The following is an 18,862-nucleotide window of genomic DNA, read 5'->3' as shown; positions in this document are numbered from 1 at the left end:
GAATTGGAATTAACTTCCTGGGGCTAAAAGCTCTATTATTCAGAAGCATTTGTTTATGATTCTTATTGCCTATAGGGAGAAGTAGAGTAGGCCCAACACACCTGAAATTCTGTTAGGGCCTTGAATTACAGAATTTCTGTCCTGCATCACCAAGAAAATCACCAACAAAGGATTCCAAAAACCTCTCAGTCCTCGCAAGCCATTTGAGTGTTCTGCCTTGGTCACTGTGTACAACTCAAATTTCTAACACACTGTTTTTGCAAAATTTAGATAGTTCTGGGTTCAAAATAAAGCAGAAGGATTGAGTGTCCATTGTGCTGGATGGATCTGACCTATGGGAACAGTATTTCCACCCAGTTCTGTGTTGTGCTTTCTTGAGGCCCCTCAGATGTACAGTCAGAGGCAGATGGACTATGGAGTTGTTCTTAAAAGGCCTAATCTTTGATGTTCTTTCTCAAATACTCCTTCAAGTCACATGTCAGGAAAGGCCAGCAGTTACTTGTACAGTTTTGATCTTCTGACAGTAATGTCTTAGGGGAGAAGTCAAGAGTATGTGGCCTTTCAATATCAGCCTAAGGAGATATATTTTGCCCCTTCTTCTGGCTCTGGGCAAAAGGTTCTACTTTCTCATAGAGGTTGTTGGCTGTTCCTAAATTACTTGACGCTTAATGCTAACTCTGTGTTTAGCGTTATAAAACATGTTGTGTTTTTCCTTCAACCCAGCTCCAAGTTTTTGCTTCTCTTAGTATTTATGGCTTGCTTGGAGTTCAATTGTTTTTACTGATAAAAGAATTTGACTGTACCTGACAAATGTCAACATACAAGAAATTTCTGATCCCTCCAATGTTAACGGAGTTCCCAGAGAAATATCTTTGCATGTGTATGGGGGTGTGCATATACAAATGCATATGTGTATTTTTATCCATGTTTTGTTATATTTTTCCTGCCTCAGAATTGTAAGCCTGAGGAAACAAATACATGAAATGATCTAACTTGTCTTAAAAACATGAATGAAATAAGTGTATGTCAGATTACATTGCCTGATAATTGAAACAGAGTAAAAATATGCATAAATACAGTTACCATAGCTCAACTACTACATGATAGCCTGTTTTGCTGCTCCAGCTTAATGTTGTCTCTGAAACTGAAACACCCTTTTAGCCTCTCGTATAGTCATGATCTTTAAACAAACACCTGGATTCTAAAATTAGAAGAGATTTTCATCCATATATGTGAAGGCCATTGCAAGATTACAGTTTTTCTTACATGTGTTATGTTAAAAGTACTTTGTTCCATTAAAGTGTTACGATTCAGGTTTGTGTGAATGAATGCCATCTAAGTATCCTTAGAGGGGGAAGAAAATTTGACCCTAAGTTGGTGAAAAGATACAAAGGAATATGATTTAACAAGTCCTCTATAAAAACAAATCCCCTTTCAACTGCTCCTTTCTTTAAATGAAAAAATAAACAAAGGTTAGCAGGAAAACCACTCTGGCAGGCTCACCTGTTGTCTTAATTCTCCTCCTCCCAGTCACAATCAACTTAAAAAATGTCTTGATAAATCTAGAAAGTCTAAAATACTGTCTTTCCAGACAGCATAACAAAGGAGGCATGGAGTCACCACATCAGCTCAGAGACTCATCCAACAGTCTTAATCTTACTGGTGCTTATCAATTTTGAAACAAAAGGATGAAAGAAGATAAGTTTTTGGCTCACATGTATGCCTTGTAGTTACTGCCTATCTTTTGGATCCTGATGTCATATTTGGAGTCTATGAAGGGTTCAGTAGTGGCGTAGGTCTGAGTAAGTGCTACCACGCTGGCTATGTCCTGAAAATCGTAGTGGTTGTCTACCTTGATCTGTAGTCATCATCCCACAAGTAAACAGCATATACAAAAGAAAAAAGAGCAATTAGGAATGAAATGTAGAATTCAGTTGCAAATGGCATTCATGAGAAGTATGATTTTTGACAGCATCAATTTATAAAAAAAAGTATTGGATATTTTGTCTGCTTTCTAGATTCTATAACATTCCTGCATTAAAGTATCTATTTTTCTAGGCAAAATATTACCTGTTCATCTGTAGAAAGCAATTTGCAGACAGTGGAATTTTATTTTGATTTTCAACTTTTTTTTAAGTGGTGATTATTAATTTTAGATCTGCATGTTTTAGAATTTTTCAAGGTGTGATAATATGCAACACTAATTTATACAGAATTCTTGTTGATTCTGTAAATTGCTCATGTAACTGCCTGTATATGCAGCCCACCATGTACTATCACATCATGTATCTCCCGGGGCAGCAGATGAAGGGTCATGATATCCTGATGAGTGTGCATTCACACGGAGCACAGAGGGTTGGCTCAAGACAGCAGAACCAGTTTTTCTCATTCTTCCCACTTCTCTGCAAGGAGTCAGGCTTTCTAGGAGTAGGATTTCCTAGTTGTGAAACATTGTGCTAAGATGGTGAATGGTGGGGAATATTGATCTGGGGGAGGGGGAGAAGGAGACTTTAGAGGACAGATGGAGGACAGAGGCATTACTTTTGGACAGGGGGGGCACGTCTCTATGCTTGACTTAAAGGAAGCTGGCTGAAGTGGGGAGAAAAAGGGACTCAGAAGTCTTAGGGCTATTAGAAAATGGGAGAGGGAAGCTAGAACTCCAACACACTGACCCAAAGTACATTTCAGAATGGTGAGGAAAGGAGGCAGGGATTAGTATTTCTCATGTTATCTAATATTAGGAGAGTTTGCAACTGTTTGCAAGCCCAGCGTCTTGTTTGCTTCCATTGTCACCTGGTACTTAAAAGGGAACCTGTGGGCCAGAGGGCCACAGCAGTGAGATGGGACTTGTGTATTAAATGGGGTCTGGTGAAGCTAAAAGAAGTCATAAGGCCTAAGTATTTGCTCTCAACTCTCATATGGAGAACAATAGAGAGTAATTTGCCGTTTGAGGGCCATAAAACCGGACACAATGCCTGGTTTCAACTTAGTTTCTGAAAACTTAATTGCATATGAGAGTCTAATTACAACCAATGGAAACACTACTCCTAGCAATGCCTTTAGGGAGGACTGGGGTACGAGGAGAACCTTTATTTGGACTCTGACAGTAAGCATTTCACTACAAAAGACTGGCATTTAATCTTTAAGGATTTAAAATATTTTATAGCTAAAAAATTCTAGATTTATTTCTAGACATTTGATATACTGAACATTTCTGTGCATTATTTCCCTTTTCTATAAACAAGTGGTGAATATTGAAAGTACAGTATAAACATTCTAATACTTCACATATGCAATCCACAGAAACTGCAGTTTAAGTAATTAGTGGTTAATTCTGCTCTCAATTACATAGGCTGCCAGATTTCCACTAACTTACTAAGTAAGAAATAAAGTAAAAGAGTCATAGGCAAAAGAACATAACATACAGTACAACTTGCATAATTACTGAATAAAATACAATTAAATTAATTTTCTGTTTCTATTGTTAGTGGCAAATATTACGTTCATTGAGCTTTTGGAAATTCAAGATGATAAACGTAACTATTCTCTGATGATTTGTTTTAAAATGTAAAGCACTTAAAGCACTGAAATGTTTTCAGTGAGAGAAAGTGGTTAATCTGTAATGACTAGAAATTTTCACTGATATCAATGAAAGCAGGATTTAAATCATATCCAATTGAGCCATCATTGTGAGATAAGCGATATCAAAACAACTGTACTCACCACTGAAATGCAATTACTTTGGAGAAAGAAAGCAGCAGTTATATAGTGGTATGAAACAATCACAGAGAATACATTAAGACAGGAAATGAAGAAAAGTTCAGTATCAAACTGAAACTAATAAAGAACCAAGGCAAAACCTTCCTATATTCCCAGGTCCAAAAAGTTGGATTGTGCAAACAGACCTTGACCCTAAAATAGTTTCATTGCAGTCAACTAAATTAATAAATAAGGTTCTGCTTCAAGAAAGCATCTCAGCATGGTTCAAAGAACGTCCTATATAGGCATCAATGTGAAAATATATTATGCGTTTTAATATTTTCCTAAAGAGAGGTGCTTTCTTAAATAACATACAAGCAGAGATTTGAAAGGGCAGGGATCTGAGAGAATTTGGACAGTGAAAAGTTAAAATACCCAGGAAACAAAAGAACATGCATATTATTTTAGACAAACACCCGGCCTCCTAGCATGCGATAAGTAGCATCTGCACCTTGCCCATGCCTGAATGAGCATGTCCAATCTTCACAACAACGGGAAATGTTGGCATTGTTAGCTAAGGGGGAAAACAAAAAAGACATATTAGAGAGAGCAACTGCGAGTTAAATTATTAAGCTACATCATTTATGAAAATTGACCACATGCAGCCAAAACATGACCATAATGCAGCCAAAGATGTTCTTGCCATGTGGTTATTCAAACATCTTATTCATCTATGTAAGACTATGTGTTCTGATGAATTACTGTATATGTTTTCTGACTGCTATGTTATTCCCAATACATACAATTGGTGTACTTCTATCTTAACTTTATTGTATGTCTTTCTTTCGACTTCACTCTTTAAACTGAATTTCTGCTGTTTCCTATTCTATGTTTTGCTACTGTGTTTTCTGACCCATAAACTCACACTCTCCAAGGTTATAATCATTAATGATGTCAAATTAATCACCTTTTTCCTTTTCCCCTTGATTTCCATTATTTAGCAAGGCTGTAAATTCCTTTTGTGACCACTTATGAAAGCAATGAAGTCTAATTCACCAAAAAAATTTTCTTTAAAGGCAGATCCTAGCTTCTGTTACAGAATATCCAAGTTCTCTAGAGAAGGCTCCAGCTTCTGCATAGAATTCAAGTAATAATTCAGCCATTGATTAGGAAATAAAATATGCAAAGGCATACTAATATGCTTTATTCAATCAAATGATAATGGTTCTGTCTCTCAGAAAGTTCTGTGAATAACCAGGTTGTTTTCCATCATGCATCTGAAGAATTTTTAGATCTCCCAGTCATAGGTACAGCTGTCACTTCCTTCTCTTCTTCTTCCACCTAAAATGTACCTATATTGAACCTCTATCCACCAAGCATAAATACAAATACTTAGTAGAACAGGATTATAACTAGAAACAAAAAACTGAACACCCTCAACACATACTTAGAATGGGCAGCAGCAGGACAGTAAGTGTTATGGGGTCTGAAACCTTCAGTTAGTACCAAATTTTAACAGAGTAAATACAATCAAAGGCAAAGTTGATGCTTTAGAAAATAAACTAAGAATTCTTAGAGATTTTATGAGAAATTTATTTTCCAAATACTTAGAAAGGATTGTCAAGAGGTTAAATCGAGTTCACACATCTCACTGTGCTTTCCACAACTTTGCACAGAAACACACGAACACAAACAGATATTTAAATGGAAAATGGCATGGGATTGCAAATATTGACATTAAGATCAAGAGATACAGAATAGGAAAGTCACTTTCCTTTTGGTAACATCCAAACCTATTTGTAGGGTTATAGAGCTAATCAAAATTCACATATGGTTTTCGTATATTTTGAACATTTATTTTCAATATGCTTTTAAGGATGCCTGATTTAAAAATACTTTAACTGAAAGCCAAATCTGCACACGAACAAGCGGGCATTCACTGCAAGGTACATATTCTATACTACTCACTGTCAGATTCCTGGTACAATACCTGAATCTCTTTCTTTTTTTTTCCCTTTCTTAATGGACATTCCTAAAATGAATACTGATGCAATATTGTTTTGTTCTGACTTCTTTTTTTAAAACATAAAAAGAACACCTAAGCAAACAAAACCAAGTTGCTTGTTTTCTGATAGAATCTCAGTTTCTGCTCTGCCTGATCAGAAGAAAAGGGAGGAATCTTTGGATCTACTCCTTTAATGTATCAGTTTTCAAAGCCCGATGAAACCACAGGGTCCTACAGTTCTCATCTACGCAACACAGGCCATGGAAGTTTTTCACTGATTTCTGCATCAAACCCAAAGTGATGTCTTTTCAGGAGAAAACCAGATTTGACATAAAGACTTGCAGTTACAAAAAATTTACTGCAATCCTAGTTAAATTATTCCATTAGTTAAGTAAAGATGCCATATACAAATCTTCTGCCAAGGCATCCTTGAGATTTGAAATCAAGGATTACCACCACAGGCAAGCAGACCATTCTGAAACCCCTCTCTTAGTGCTTTATATTACACTTCTAACTATAGCTGCCACAGTTCAGTGCCTGTGTAAAGGCAACATGTATTTTTTGCAGAACTCCTGGGTATTTAAACTAACACTGTAGGAATCGACAACTATGAATACTTTGAAAGTCTTTTATTTAGCTGTTGTTTAGGAACCATTTCAAGAGTTGGTCTTTAAATCCAAAATACATTGAATTGCCTTTTACAGATCTGTTTCAATCTAACGAATTTAAGTTAAGGCACATAAGCATGAAAAAACTGATTAGTTTCAAAATAGCCAAAAGCAATTGCAAAAGCATTATACAGTAAAGGTCACCTATACTGCAATTTAAAAATAAATTTCTTGCTGAACTGTAGGAATGCAAATTCCTGTATAGTCAACACCTAGTCACATATTTATTGCTTTCATATTTTAAAATAAGCCACTTTTTTTTTCCAGATTTTTTCTGGGGAGGAGGGGGAACAAATCATTGCCTGACTCAAGATTCATAAGAGCAGCACCACATTTTTATGACTGAACTATAAACCACTGAACCGGGGTTTGTAATGGAAATGCTGGTAGGCCTCTAACTATAGCAATACAAATGGCACTCCTGTAATTAAGAGGACCATGTATCTTCCCATGATTCCAAAGCTGTGGAATCCTCTGTGGGCCACAGGAACAAACACTAACTCAAATAAAACAAAAAAAAAAGGAACTCTGCTTTCTCCCTCAGAAAAATGCACTAACATCATTTAAGGCAATAGAGTTCATTTTGCTCTGGAGTCCAATATCAGGATTTCATGTGGTATACCACATCCCAGCACAGACAAAGGGAAGAGGTGGAAAAACAGCGCTGAATACTGCATTTCAAACATCAGACAGAAGAAAAACAGGTAGCATGGAAGGCAGACAAATATTACACTACCCCAGCACTTCTCTTGTTTGTATCTATCACTGTGAAAGGCCCATGAATACAGGGCTGATGAAGTTGCAGTTATTTTGGTTTTTGAACAGCATTTCCTTTATTCCCACAGTTTTCCCTTTGTACACAGGGAGTAGAAATGTGCCATCATGCAGTCACTTCCCTACCACTAACTGCTTTTCAGTTGTGCATGGTACTGTTCTGTCAAGCGATAACAAAACCTGAAATTTCTTATTGAAATTATAGAAAACTTGATTTGAGTCCTCCCCCCACCTTTTCCCAGGCTGCTCTTTTATGTTAATTTCTGTCTTAAGAGAACAGGCAGTCTCAAGACTTTTCATACATTTGGGTAAACGTTATGTATGATACAATTGTGACAGTAACACCGAAAACTTACCCGCTCCAATGGATTTCCTTTTAATTTATGTTACAGTTACGTGGTAGAGAGATACCTTGAAAGAAGACCTAGTGTGTACCAATGAATCCACTTTAAATAGAGCTGATACTAATGGGACTCATTGCGTGTTTTCTTTGAAAGGTATTGATGGGGGGGAAAGGCCATTTTACAAAAATATTGCGTATTTTTCAAAGGTTTTCTTAAATTCAGAAGTATAAATTCTACTGTGACAATTAAAAACTGAGGGAAAAAAATCAGAAAAGACCGACAACAGAAATTACATTAAGAAATTTGGCAAGTTCATATGTATAAGAGATGGAAACGGACTACACTGCATGAACCCTTACACATACATATAATATACATGAAATACATCTGAATAAAAAATTAAAAAAAAATAAATTAGGATAAACAGGGCTTCTATTATAACTTGAATAACAATGCAATAAACTAAAATTATTAATTAGAGAGAAAACAGAATACCTGTCAAGTGTGCAATACAATTTTCCATAGTTATATATGAATATGATTGGATTGGTAATAAATATCAGTAGCAACTGGAAGAACTGTCATGGCTCTTTGTAGGAATCCATATACAAAACAGCTGAGATACATTACTGATATTTGCTAATACGATACCACTAATCAAAATAACATCACTGAGTATTAAAATATTTTATCAGCTCCTAAAAACTACAAAGACAGATTCAGTCTATACACTTTCATTTCTGTGGTAAGACAGTAGTAAAAAAAAAAAAAGACAGTAGTAAAAAAATCTTTTGAAGCAGAATCCTTTTAAAATCTGGATAACAGAAGTCTAGATTCCTAAGTTTCAAACTGAGAAATATATAGCATGGAAGCTGCTTTACTGAAATTACAGGTTCCAATGGTTTCTGTCATATACTAATAGCATGAATTAAATTTACATACTTAATGACCAGACAAATCTAATGGTTGTTACCACAGGGCACCTTCAAACTGGGAGTTCATTCATGTTTGACGTCAGTCTTAATGAGTATAGCAGTAATACTTTAAAATCTCTTGGCAGACTGGGCACTTGTCTAAGTGTTAGAAGTCTAACCCTGTCTTGGTTAACTGCACTGTGGAAGGGTTCAAGGACAGAGGAGAATGAGGGATTAAATATTAGAAGTGATTAAATCCGTAATGGAAATACAACAGTATATATGGGTTTAAAATGTGACTGTAATATCCCGTCTGAAAAATCTTCATGTTTTTAATAACATGTCTATCTATCCCCTATCCAAATAACTATATGTTAGTATTTTTCATTCAAGAGCTGATTTGCATGCCACTTAACTCTTTACTATCACTTTTTCTTTACATAACTACCATTTATTTTATTTTTTTCAAGGCAGTCCAGTTGAAAATAATTCTTTCAATGGTGTTGTATGAATGTCACTAAAATTGATTCTGTAACAGGCCTAATATGATTTTTTAGATGAACACATTTGAAATTAATTGGTCTAGTCCTCACAAGAGCGATTTTTCAGAAATGAGTGGATTTGATTTTTCAGCCATATACTTGCAATGGGAATACAGCAGCTGACAAACTGGCTCAAACTTGAGCTTCACTGGTAGACCTTCAAAATGCTGTGAGATCTGGACTCCACAGTCTCCATTGGTACACTGGAGGCCAATGTACAAGACTCATACTTTCAAACCACTTGCAGCAACTGTAATATTCTTTAATTCCTTTAAATAACCGATAAGAATACAGACAGCAGCCCCTCAACATCGCTCACAGTTGCGGATTCACCATTCATTTTTCACCGGAACTGTTCATATTAGTTCAATAAGAGCAAAGACAGTACAGTAGGAACTCATGACACACATTATATTTCCAATTTTCCATTTGCTCTTTTTTCCCATACTACTTACAGGCAACTAGCAAAGCAATTATAGTTGCAATGAAACTATTTATATTTACAAAGAGACAAAGAACTATCTCAAACAGGAGTTATACTGACAGAATTACTAAATCCAGGGAGAAATTTGACCCAATATTCTGAAGTTGCTGAATAAACACTAATTAAGGCACGCATGCATTCACAGCAAATCATTTTGAAATATATCACAGAAACACGTTTCTCATGTCATCAAGTCTCTCAGAATCAGGTCATGACATCTGTTGGGTTGGCGAGCTTGAGACCACAAAGCTTTTTGAAACTGCTGGTGTAGGGAGCAGTAAGTTGTCAAATCATCCTCATTAAGGCTTGAAATGCTGTGGATTTTTACTCTTCTGTTGCTGTAACTTACTACATCAAACATTCCTTTTCCATGTTGCTAGGATGATTTGCAAATTGGATTCAAACACAGATTAGGTTCAAAGATTCATTAGTTACTGGTCAGAACCTATTTTAAATGCCTGAAATCTGCAAAATACTACTGTACTGCTCTTCTGAAATGTCAAGATATTTTCAATATATTGCATATGTTGTTTTCATAAAAGAGTTAGGGCTGGCCCAACTTCTATTCTGATCCTACATATTAATAATGACACTGAATGAACAGGGAAATGTGGAAAATTCAATCAAAACCACTGCAATTACTGATCTTTGCTTTTGCTGGAAAGTAACAAAAATTTGCCAAATTAAAACAGTTAAAAAAGACACTGATGAAATCATACAGGTGCTGAAACAAAGGAAGCAAGTACTGTAAGAATTGCTGTTGACACATCAGATAACACTTAAAAACATGGGTTCCAGAAGACTTCATGAACACAAATAGGTTTGAGAGCTCCTGACCTCTGATTTGGAGATGCACAGTAGTAAATAGCTAAACTGGTTTTGTTCAGAACATATTTCATGTTTACAAAATAAGCATGCCCTCCCAGCCAAACATTAAGAAAAAAACAGTTAAAGATAAAACATAGTTTCTTCCTTCCTCTTCTCTTGAAAATTGGTAGAGGATTTTTTTTTCTCGTTGAGAAAAGGAAGGAATCCATATTCTTCTGGAAGACTTCATTTGTTAGCCAAACGTAGAGTGTTTGTAAAAGTATTCATTAGCATCTCTGAGCACACCCGGGTATATGCATTGGTCTGCAATATATGGCAGGCCAATTGTTACCAAGCCTAGGATGCTTGTTTTGTTGAAATCACCATTTTGGAACTGCCAGGTGGTATGTGCAGAAGAACTAAGAACCTACAGCTGGGCATGAAATTTAAAAAAGAAAACAAACCAACAAAAACCCAAACCAATGAACGATACAAAAACTGCTCTGTGGAAAGGACGATTTTGAAATAGATGCTGCAACTCTGACCTCTGAGCAGGTAATTAACAAATTTATAAAGCTCATCAATACTTATCTGCTAATGTGCTCATGAAGACCCGCACTATTTTTAAACTATACTTCTACCTGTATTTTCAATGCACTTTAATGAAAAATAAAAAGCAGAATCAGTAGTCGGCCTTAGTATTTCTTACTAAGAAGTACTTAATACTTCTCTCCTTCCTGAATTCTTCGCTTTGATTTCCTTTAAACTGAAATTTGTGTACTGTGCATGTACTTCCAGTGTAGGAGCAGCAGCAGGAAAAAAAATCCTGTTACTTGAACATATCAACAAGAGTCATGTCCTTCCAGTGAACCTGACAAAATAAACTTAACTTGTGTTTTACAAAGAAACAAAACGCACATTGTAACTAGAGGCAGCTGGCAGCACCCTTATCAGGGTCACCCTATTCAGTCTGGTGAATGTAGGTTCACTCTTTAGGATTTGTGTAGTGATCAGAGATTTGACATCCCCTTCTTACAGACATATTTCTGCCGTGTCAGTTTATTCTTTTCTAAACTTGAGCCAAACCTATGGCTCTTGGTCAGAAATCCTACTTTTTTTTTTTTTTTTTTTCCCCTGAATGGAGTCTAAGTTAGTTGCAGGATGTGACATAGTTTTGCCACAATAATTTCTGAAGGAATTGTCTGATTAAACATCAACTTTGAAATCACAGAACTGCATACACCCGGTCATGTTAGGTCCAGTGACTAAAATGAACACCATCCCCGTTTATATACACCGAGGAAACCTGTTGATTGTTGGCACTGTAGGACATTTTTATAGATGGTAACACTACCCAGAGATCTCTGTATAAAAACACCATGACTAGTCACTAAAAATACTTCAATTTTTTATTTTATCTAGCTATGAAGCCCATATACTCTTAACTAGGTTCAAGTTTGAAAATGAAATGCTGTTTGTTTGCTAAATTCTGACAATTATGGATATTTCAGTTGTTTAATTTCTGACCAGCATACTCTAGAGACTATAAATTTCATGCATGCAAGTTATCTGATAACAATAAAGCTGACTTACAGTTAGAAACACTTCTAATTAGATGAGCATGAAAATCTAAAAAGCCAGTTACTTTAATGATTCTCTTATTGACGTCACAATAGCAAGGGTAATTATTATCATCGCTTGGAAACATTTCATCTGCATCAATGTTTTAAAGTTGAAGATGCTCTGTAGTATGAGCTTACAAAGATAAGTATCATTTTATTGTATTAATCTTTAATATCTGGCCACCTAAAGATTTAATAAATCTGCTTATCATGCTTTTTACTGTAGAAAGAAGTATGCTAGTTTGATACACTTACACAATACCTACAGGCACCATTATCATCTTCTATATTCTGAAGTGAAGGTTATTTAGCTAACCAGTAGATGGCTATATAGTCAACCAGCACAGTCTTCATCTGTATCACTGTTTGTATTTTTCCATATGTAATGGAAATAATACCTATCCTGTCCTATTTCAGAAATTTTCTGAAGTTTATAAGTCTGGTTTACTCGAGTGTCATCCTGTGATTTCTTCACTGTAAGTCTGTTAATTTAAAATAAATCCTTAAAATTTAAGCTTCATACACTAAAGTGCTCAAAGGTTTATAAGTTCTTCTGCGATTTAAGTATTTTTGAACAATGCTTAGAGTTACATAATATAAGCTATTTTATTTCTGAGAGATATAATTTACTTTGAATTCTTCTCACTAAGGTAAAATGTAAAATATAAACAAAGCTGTATATAAAAATAAAACTAGGAAAAGATCGTCTGCTAAAAAAGAAAAAAAAGCCCTCTGCTGGCAACAATACAGAAAACAGTTTTTTGAAGGTAGTGTTCACCCTGGCTTTAATGTCCTCATGGTTGAGTTGACTAGAAAAGCCACAATAGGAAAAAAAAAAAAGGGGGGGGGGGGGAGTAGCCACAAAAAAACCCCAAGTGTTGCATAAACATGACTTACCTCAAGTTCAGTGTTTAAATATTTATCTTTCCAATAATCCCCAAGCAAAGTTCATTTAACCACTCTAGTTCCATGTAATTTATTTGTGGAATATGCATCAGACTAAATCTAATTTTGCTCTGCTTACTTTGGAGAAAGGAAATTAAAAGTGAAATAATGAAGGTGGCCTTTTATTCATTTTTTCTTTCCCAGAAACAGGCAGGAAGAGTCCTAAATCAATAAACAAGCTGAAGAAGTGCTTTCTCTGGTCTATTTGGTTTTAAGAAAACACAATCTCAAGACAGTCAGGGCTCCACCATGCAGAAGCTCTCCATCACCAGCAGGGGTAGCTCAACATATTCCTCTCTTAATTAAGAAAAGCAGAAGCATCACGCTTAAACAGCTCTTATTCTCAACAAACACAAAGAACAATTCAGAGATGTCGAGCCAGATTTTCCACTGCCTTGTACCTTGACAGAAAAAACTAGGTGTAAAATTCTGACTGTAGGGAGTAACGTTTTATACCCCATTTACCCAAGCAGCAAGCCAAAGGAGAATCTGATATGCTTTGTATTATCTTTTTAGAAATATGGGCATTAGAGAAATCTAAAAGCTCAAGTGGATAAAAAGAGTAGAGCTTTAATTTGATTAGTGTGCCAGGTAACCAAAGAGAGGGAAATGCACCTTAATTGTGATTTCTTTATTCAAAACAGAGGGTTAAAATAGCTTATGAACTAAATAAGTGCAATACAGATCGGTCCCAGGGAAATGCTAGGTCACCTCAATTCCCACTGAAACTAATGGGAGTTGATGCAAAATTGGGTATTCTGAGCACCCCTTGTACACAGTTCCTTCACTTGCCATTAACACCGCCTCATAAGACTGGATCTTAAGAAACCAATTCTCTTGGTGCTCACTGAAATCAACACAAATTTTGACATGATCTTAGTGTATAAAGTGACACTATCAAGTAAATCTGAACCAGGAAATCAATCTAAACTACCTTTGTCCCCACAACTGTTTTTCAATTAAAAAAGAATAGTGATCTAAATCAACACAGAAGTGACCTGACGGTAGAAAAATCTTGTTTTCAACACCCATACAGCATGAAAACAGAAATTGTCATTAACAAGGCAAACATTAAGTATAATGGCATTGAATCAAAAAGAGTACTTCCCACAGATCTCTAGTAGAAATTCTGGAGAAGAAAAAATCTTTGCAGAGACAAGTTATATTTTGATTCTGGCATGTCAGTGTTTCATTCCATTCCAATCATTCTACCAACTATTTAGCAAACTACTACCTCTAAAACCAAGTAGCATTTTGCCACCTTATAAAAAAATTACCCAAATTGCTGTGACTATAAACTGTATGGGCTTTTTTTACTGCAGTATTTAGGAAGTGACAGCTATAAATACCCTCCCTTTTGAAGCAGGCTATAGTGCATATGGAGGCACTGGAATTGAAAATCCATGAAAGCTCATCTATTTTGTGAAATACTATTCTAATTTTGAATGTTCTACATGATTGTACAGTTTTTGTACAGGATGTGTACCGTGCCTGTATCAGTTAAACTGAAAGTAGTTTTAAGGAAAAATAAATGCAATGCTAAATGAGAACTAGGGAGAAAAGAACTCTAGCAAAGCATCAAGAAGGCAAGAGATAAAATATTACCGTGGAGAATCCTGCCTGCTATCATTCTAAAATAAGATTCATTTGCCACAATGGAGAGAGAACAAGATTGATATAGATAAAAAATTATAGTCTGTAGACTGCCAGAAGCTAATGTACAGAGCAGGCAGTCCAACCAAAAGACACTGTGTAGATTCAAACTGCTTGACAGCTGGACGGGACAGCAAGGTTTCCCCATTATAATTAAAGAGCCTTTGAAAAAGCTGCATGGACAACCCCTGTGCAACACAGTTCAGTGTTCCTTGACATAACTCAAAGTATCAAACTCAAGCCTGCCAGAGAAATACTCATGATTGCTACTCAGGAATCTATAAACTGAATGCACAGTGCTGCCTCTTATGAAAAATGGAATACAGAGGTGAGACAGCAGTGCTAGGAGATAATGTACCAGTGCAGGTCAGACGAAGGTAGTGGTATTGGCAGATAATCCTGCAGACCTGCGATGCTGCAAGGGTTGACAGGTGAGAGGAAAGAGCAGATACAGTGAGGAAGGGCAGGAAAGAAGCATGGAGCGGCGGTGATTTGGCAGTGCTGCCTCTCCCCATGTCAGCTCTAAGGGTGATGCACCTCATTCATCACCTTTTGCCCCCAGAACTCCCAGGGAAAAGATGAAAATATCATAAAGTCAGTGTGAGTTTGCTCTGCAGTTCAGGGCAAGCAGTAGCTCACTCCATGGGACTCTGCATGTATGGCATCCAACAGAAGGAGACCTAGTGTTTTTAATGTAGGTCTCTGGGGGCTGTTAGAAGAGAAAGAAACAATGATGGCAATTAATGACCAGAATGCTGTTAGTAGACGCTAATGCTTCAGAGTAAAAATTAACAAGGGTCATGACAACCTACAGTACAAAAAGCCCCTCCAGAATTAGAAGTCCTGTGCAAAATTAGAATTCCCATTGAGAAGAAATGAAGCTGATCATAAATTTGACTGTAGTCAGGCTTCCTGCCTTGTTTCCGTATCGCACACATCAACACATAGAGTGGATTATGCCCAATCCTTTTTATTGTCTTGCATTACTAGAAAACAGAAATTAGTTGTTCACCACTAGACTTACTTAGCTAGACAGAAATGAGAAAGTGCCAAGTGTTTTTTCTACTGTGTCAATAATGAATTGAAGGAATCAGTGACTATATCCCTTGATAAATGAACTTTTCTGTTTCTTATTAGCAAGTGTTAGCTGTATCAGAATATAACCAAGGAGTGGGCACTAGCTTGACCAGTATTATGACATAATTTGCAATGATATCATGGCTTACTTATCAAACTAAAGGAAAATTGACATCATAACATACAGTGTAGTGAAAGAAGCCCTGTACTGTTAGTCCATTCATACAAATAGTAAAAAGACCAAGTGTTTCTTTTGCTTCAATCTGCTTATATTTATAAAATGTTGCCTATAATTTCTCTACTATTATTTAAGATAGAAGATTATTTTGCTTAAAAGTTAGTCAAGGAATATTTCTGTGTCTTTTGGGAATAATCTTGGTATTTTACAAGGTCAAGATCTAGCTGTAATAAAGAATGGGTGCTGAGCCTAGGGTTTCTTTTAAACTCTAAAAGTGATTTTCCTAATACAATTAAAAATACTAACACTATACAACATAAAAAAGGACAACACAGCTTCAAGCTAAGACCTCATGCTTACCGACACTGTTCAGAGGTAACAGGTACTCGATCACTGTACTGACGTCAGTAGAAGCTACAGGTAATATTTGCCTCCTCTGATAAACAGACTAAAAATGCATTTGCTTGCATTTGTGAGAGCGTGTTCCTGAGTACAGAGATTTCCAGACTTATTAAAATCCCTTTCAAATGCTATGATGTAAATATGTCTTTGTCTAAACTGTTAGTAACTTCACAAAACTTACTGTCTCAGAGTGAAGAAAATAGAGTTCTGCTGAGGTTTCAAAAATTGTTGGCCTTTTACATTTTAATGATAAGATTGTATCAATGTTGTCATGAAGAAATGAGAGATAACACCTACCAAAGAACTGCTCATCAGTTAGACTTGCATGGGAAGCAGAACAGCCAGTTTTAAGTCCCAGCTTTGAATAAGTCCATGCACCCTGGGACTGCTTTTCCTGCTGTTGTTGTGACCAGTTGTTTCATGTTAGTGTTGAGAAACCTTCTCGCCACAAGTTTCACTAAAATCCACATTACCACTGAAAGGTCTTTTTGCGCATAGCATGTTTCAAGCCTATCCCTTCCAATGCTGACTGGGTCTAGAGAGACCTATGGTGAATATATTTCTTAAGTAAGAACCTCTCTTATGGCCATTTGCTCCTCTAAGTGCTTTAAATATTCCACCTATGTCCACATGGCTTTGGAAGACTCTTAAAAATTATTTCAAGGGTAGCTGCAGGCAATTCTATGTAAGACCATAATTAAAATGTGTTTTTATGGCATTTATCCAATTACAATATGAGATTTAGTTTTAGCATGTTTATGCTTCTATACATTCAGTTGAATGTAAGTATTTAATTCTCAACTATGTCTACAAGATAGTTGTGAATTAATTTTTAACTTTTCACAAAATTATTTTAAAATTTTGTTATGAGCATTATATTTTTAGTTTTATTATACAATTAGTTCGCACTAGATATAAAGGTCTTTAAGACGTGCAGAGCATAGTCTGATGTGCTATTCTGGACAATCTTAGGCAAAATGTGCCTTAGTTAACCATCGAATAGGTAGACCTGCATGCTCGATGTTAGAGAAGACAGTTTGCCCAGCATATTTCTTTATTATTTGAATTTTACTGAAACAGGAATCAAATTGGTCTATTTAGCTCATCTATAGCAGCAACCATGCGATGTCATCTGGAAACCAACCAATGCCTCTCAACTCCTTCATCACTCTCCAATCCTACTGCCCTAAGTGAGACTTGAAAATCAATAGTCCTAGAACTACTGGCCACAGAGGCCATTAAAATACCTGCTTGGGGTTTTTTTTTGTGGCCTTCTTGTAGCTTCAACTTCCTGTGTAAGGTTTCAGCATCACATCTTTTTTATCTTTTCACTCACATGAAAAGGTTCCTGAAAGAACTAAGTTTTCTCCAGGTAAGAACAGAGATGTTAACAGGTCTAAATTATTTTCAGGTGTTTGTCCTGGACTGGGATCCAACCTTATGATTTGAAGCCAAAACTTCAGACTGAAAAAATAAAAATCAAAGTATGTCTGCTTGAACTAAATCAGGACCTAGTGTACAACATTCCTGGCTCAGTTTTGAAGTAGATCTACAATCTGAAAATGAGACCCAATTCTAATAATTCTGAATATTTGTGGTTTTTTTTTTTTTTTTAAACAGATTGAGTTTTTTCCTGGGGGAGATGGGAGGAAAAAAAAGAAGAAGCAGAGCACTAATAGTTGTAAAGTTGACCTCTTACTGTTCAAAAATTAAATAAATGTGGTGCTGTGAAACATGTGCACATCTGTATAAAGGTAACAAGCTACTTTATGTACATCTAAACCTCAAGAAAATACATTTTCATGAGTCTGGATTGAAATGGTTCAAATTATGTTAATGAATTTTCAATTCCTAAGCTTGACTCGTCAAGTGACAAAATATGCAATCCATTAAGCAGTTCTGTCCTGCATGTCAGTCTATATATGTATTTTATTACTTTCTAATCAAACCTTATGTTGCTCCCTCATGAAACAACTTCTTTATAAAAAGAGAGTGTATACACATTACACAAATCCAGATTGCTACAGCAACAAAAGATCTGAAGTTGAAAAAGATTTCCAAACTCTTGTGTTTATGTCTGTGTTCCATGTATAACATGAGCCAGAATATACAGATACAGATCTGTGTTGATTAGGGCTTACATTAATAAGGAATGCAGAGAAAGAGCTGTGCCTCCAACATACACCACTGGTATATTTTTTCCTCGTTATTTTAAATTAAATCTATGATGAAATAATAAAAAATGCCTTTTATCGCAGCTTTTATTTTTAATTCATTATTTCTTGTAACTACCAATTGTTCAAGGCTCACAAACAGAGCATTGAAACATTGCCTTTTCATGAATGAAGTTCTGTCCAGCCTGCAAACAGGGACGTCATTTCAAGAAAATGCACAGAAGTGCAGGGGAAGATCAGGGACTGCAAATGAAAACAGAGCTTAAAAAAGGACAGCTTTGTTTACTGGACCAAAATAGAGAAGGTAGCAGAACTAGTTTTTAAATTCAAACTGGAAGGAAATTTACTAGAGAAAGATAAAACCTTTCTTCTGCTAAAGATCATAAAATCAGCTTCAGATGCTTGTAAAAGATGTTTTTGTAAAGGCTTTTGATTATTAATAGTTCTACTGACTCATAACAGCAACATTGCAATGCTTACTAAGGTAACCTCTCTTCTGGTACAATAACTTTCACCAATGATGTGCTTTTTCCTTAAAGGAAGGCGGAGTTAGGAGTTAGTGTCAGGGCCATAA

General features: G+C 35.9%; 1 protein-coding gene across 1 annotated transcript in view; it reads right to left on the bottom strand.

Moving 5' to 3' along the window:
- The window catches only part of SYN2 (synapsin II), a gene marked incomplete at both ends in the record, with an annotated part of 196,575 nt that overhangs the window by 45,380 nt on the left and 132,333 nt on the right, over nucleotides 1–18,862 (bottom strand). The window contains 2 exons of the mRNA XM_082321718.1: nucleotides 1,716–1,858; nucleotides 4,211–4,273. Of these exons, the coding sequence (XP_082177844.1) occupies nucleotides 1,716–1,858; nucleotides 4,211–4,273 (206 nt within the window). The remainder of the gene's footprint in view (nucleotides 1–1,715; nucleotides 1,859–4,210; nucleotides 4,274–18,862) is intronic.

This window comes from Platalea leucorodia (genome assembly GCF_965183815.1).
Source record: "Platalea leucorodia genome assembly, chromosome: 9".
Classification (NCBI taxonomy): Eukaryota; Metazoa; Chordata; class Aves; order Pelecaniformes; family Threskiornithidae; genus Platalea; species Platalea leucorodia.
Note: the sequence above shows the minus strand (reverse complement) of the source record. Positions and strands in the feature narration are given on the sequence as shown.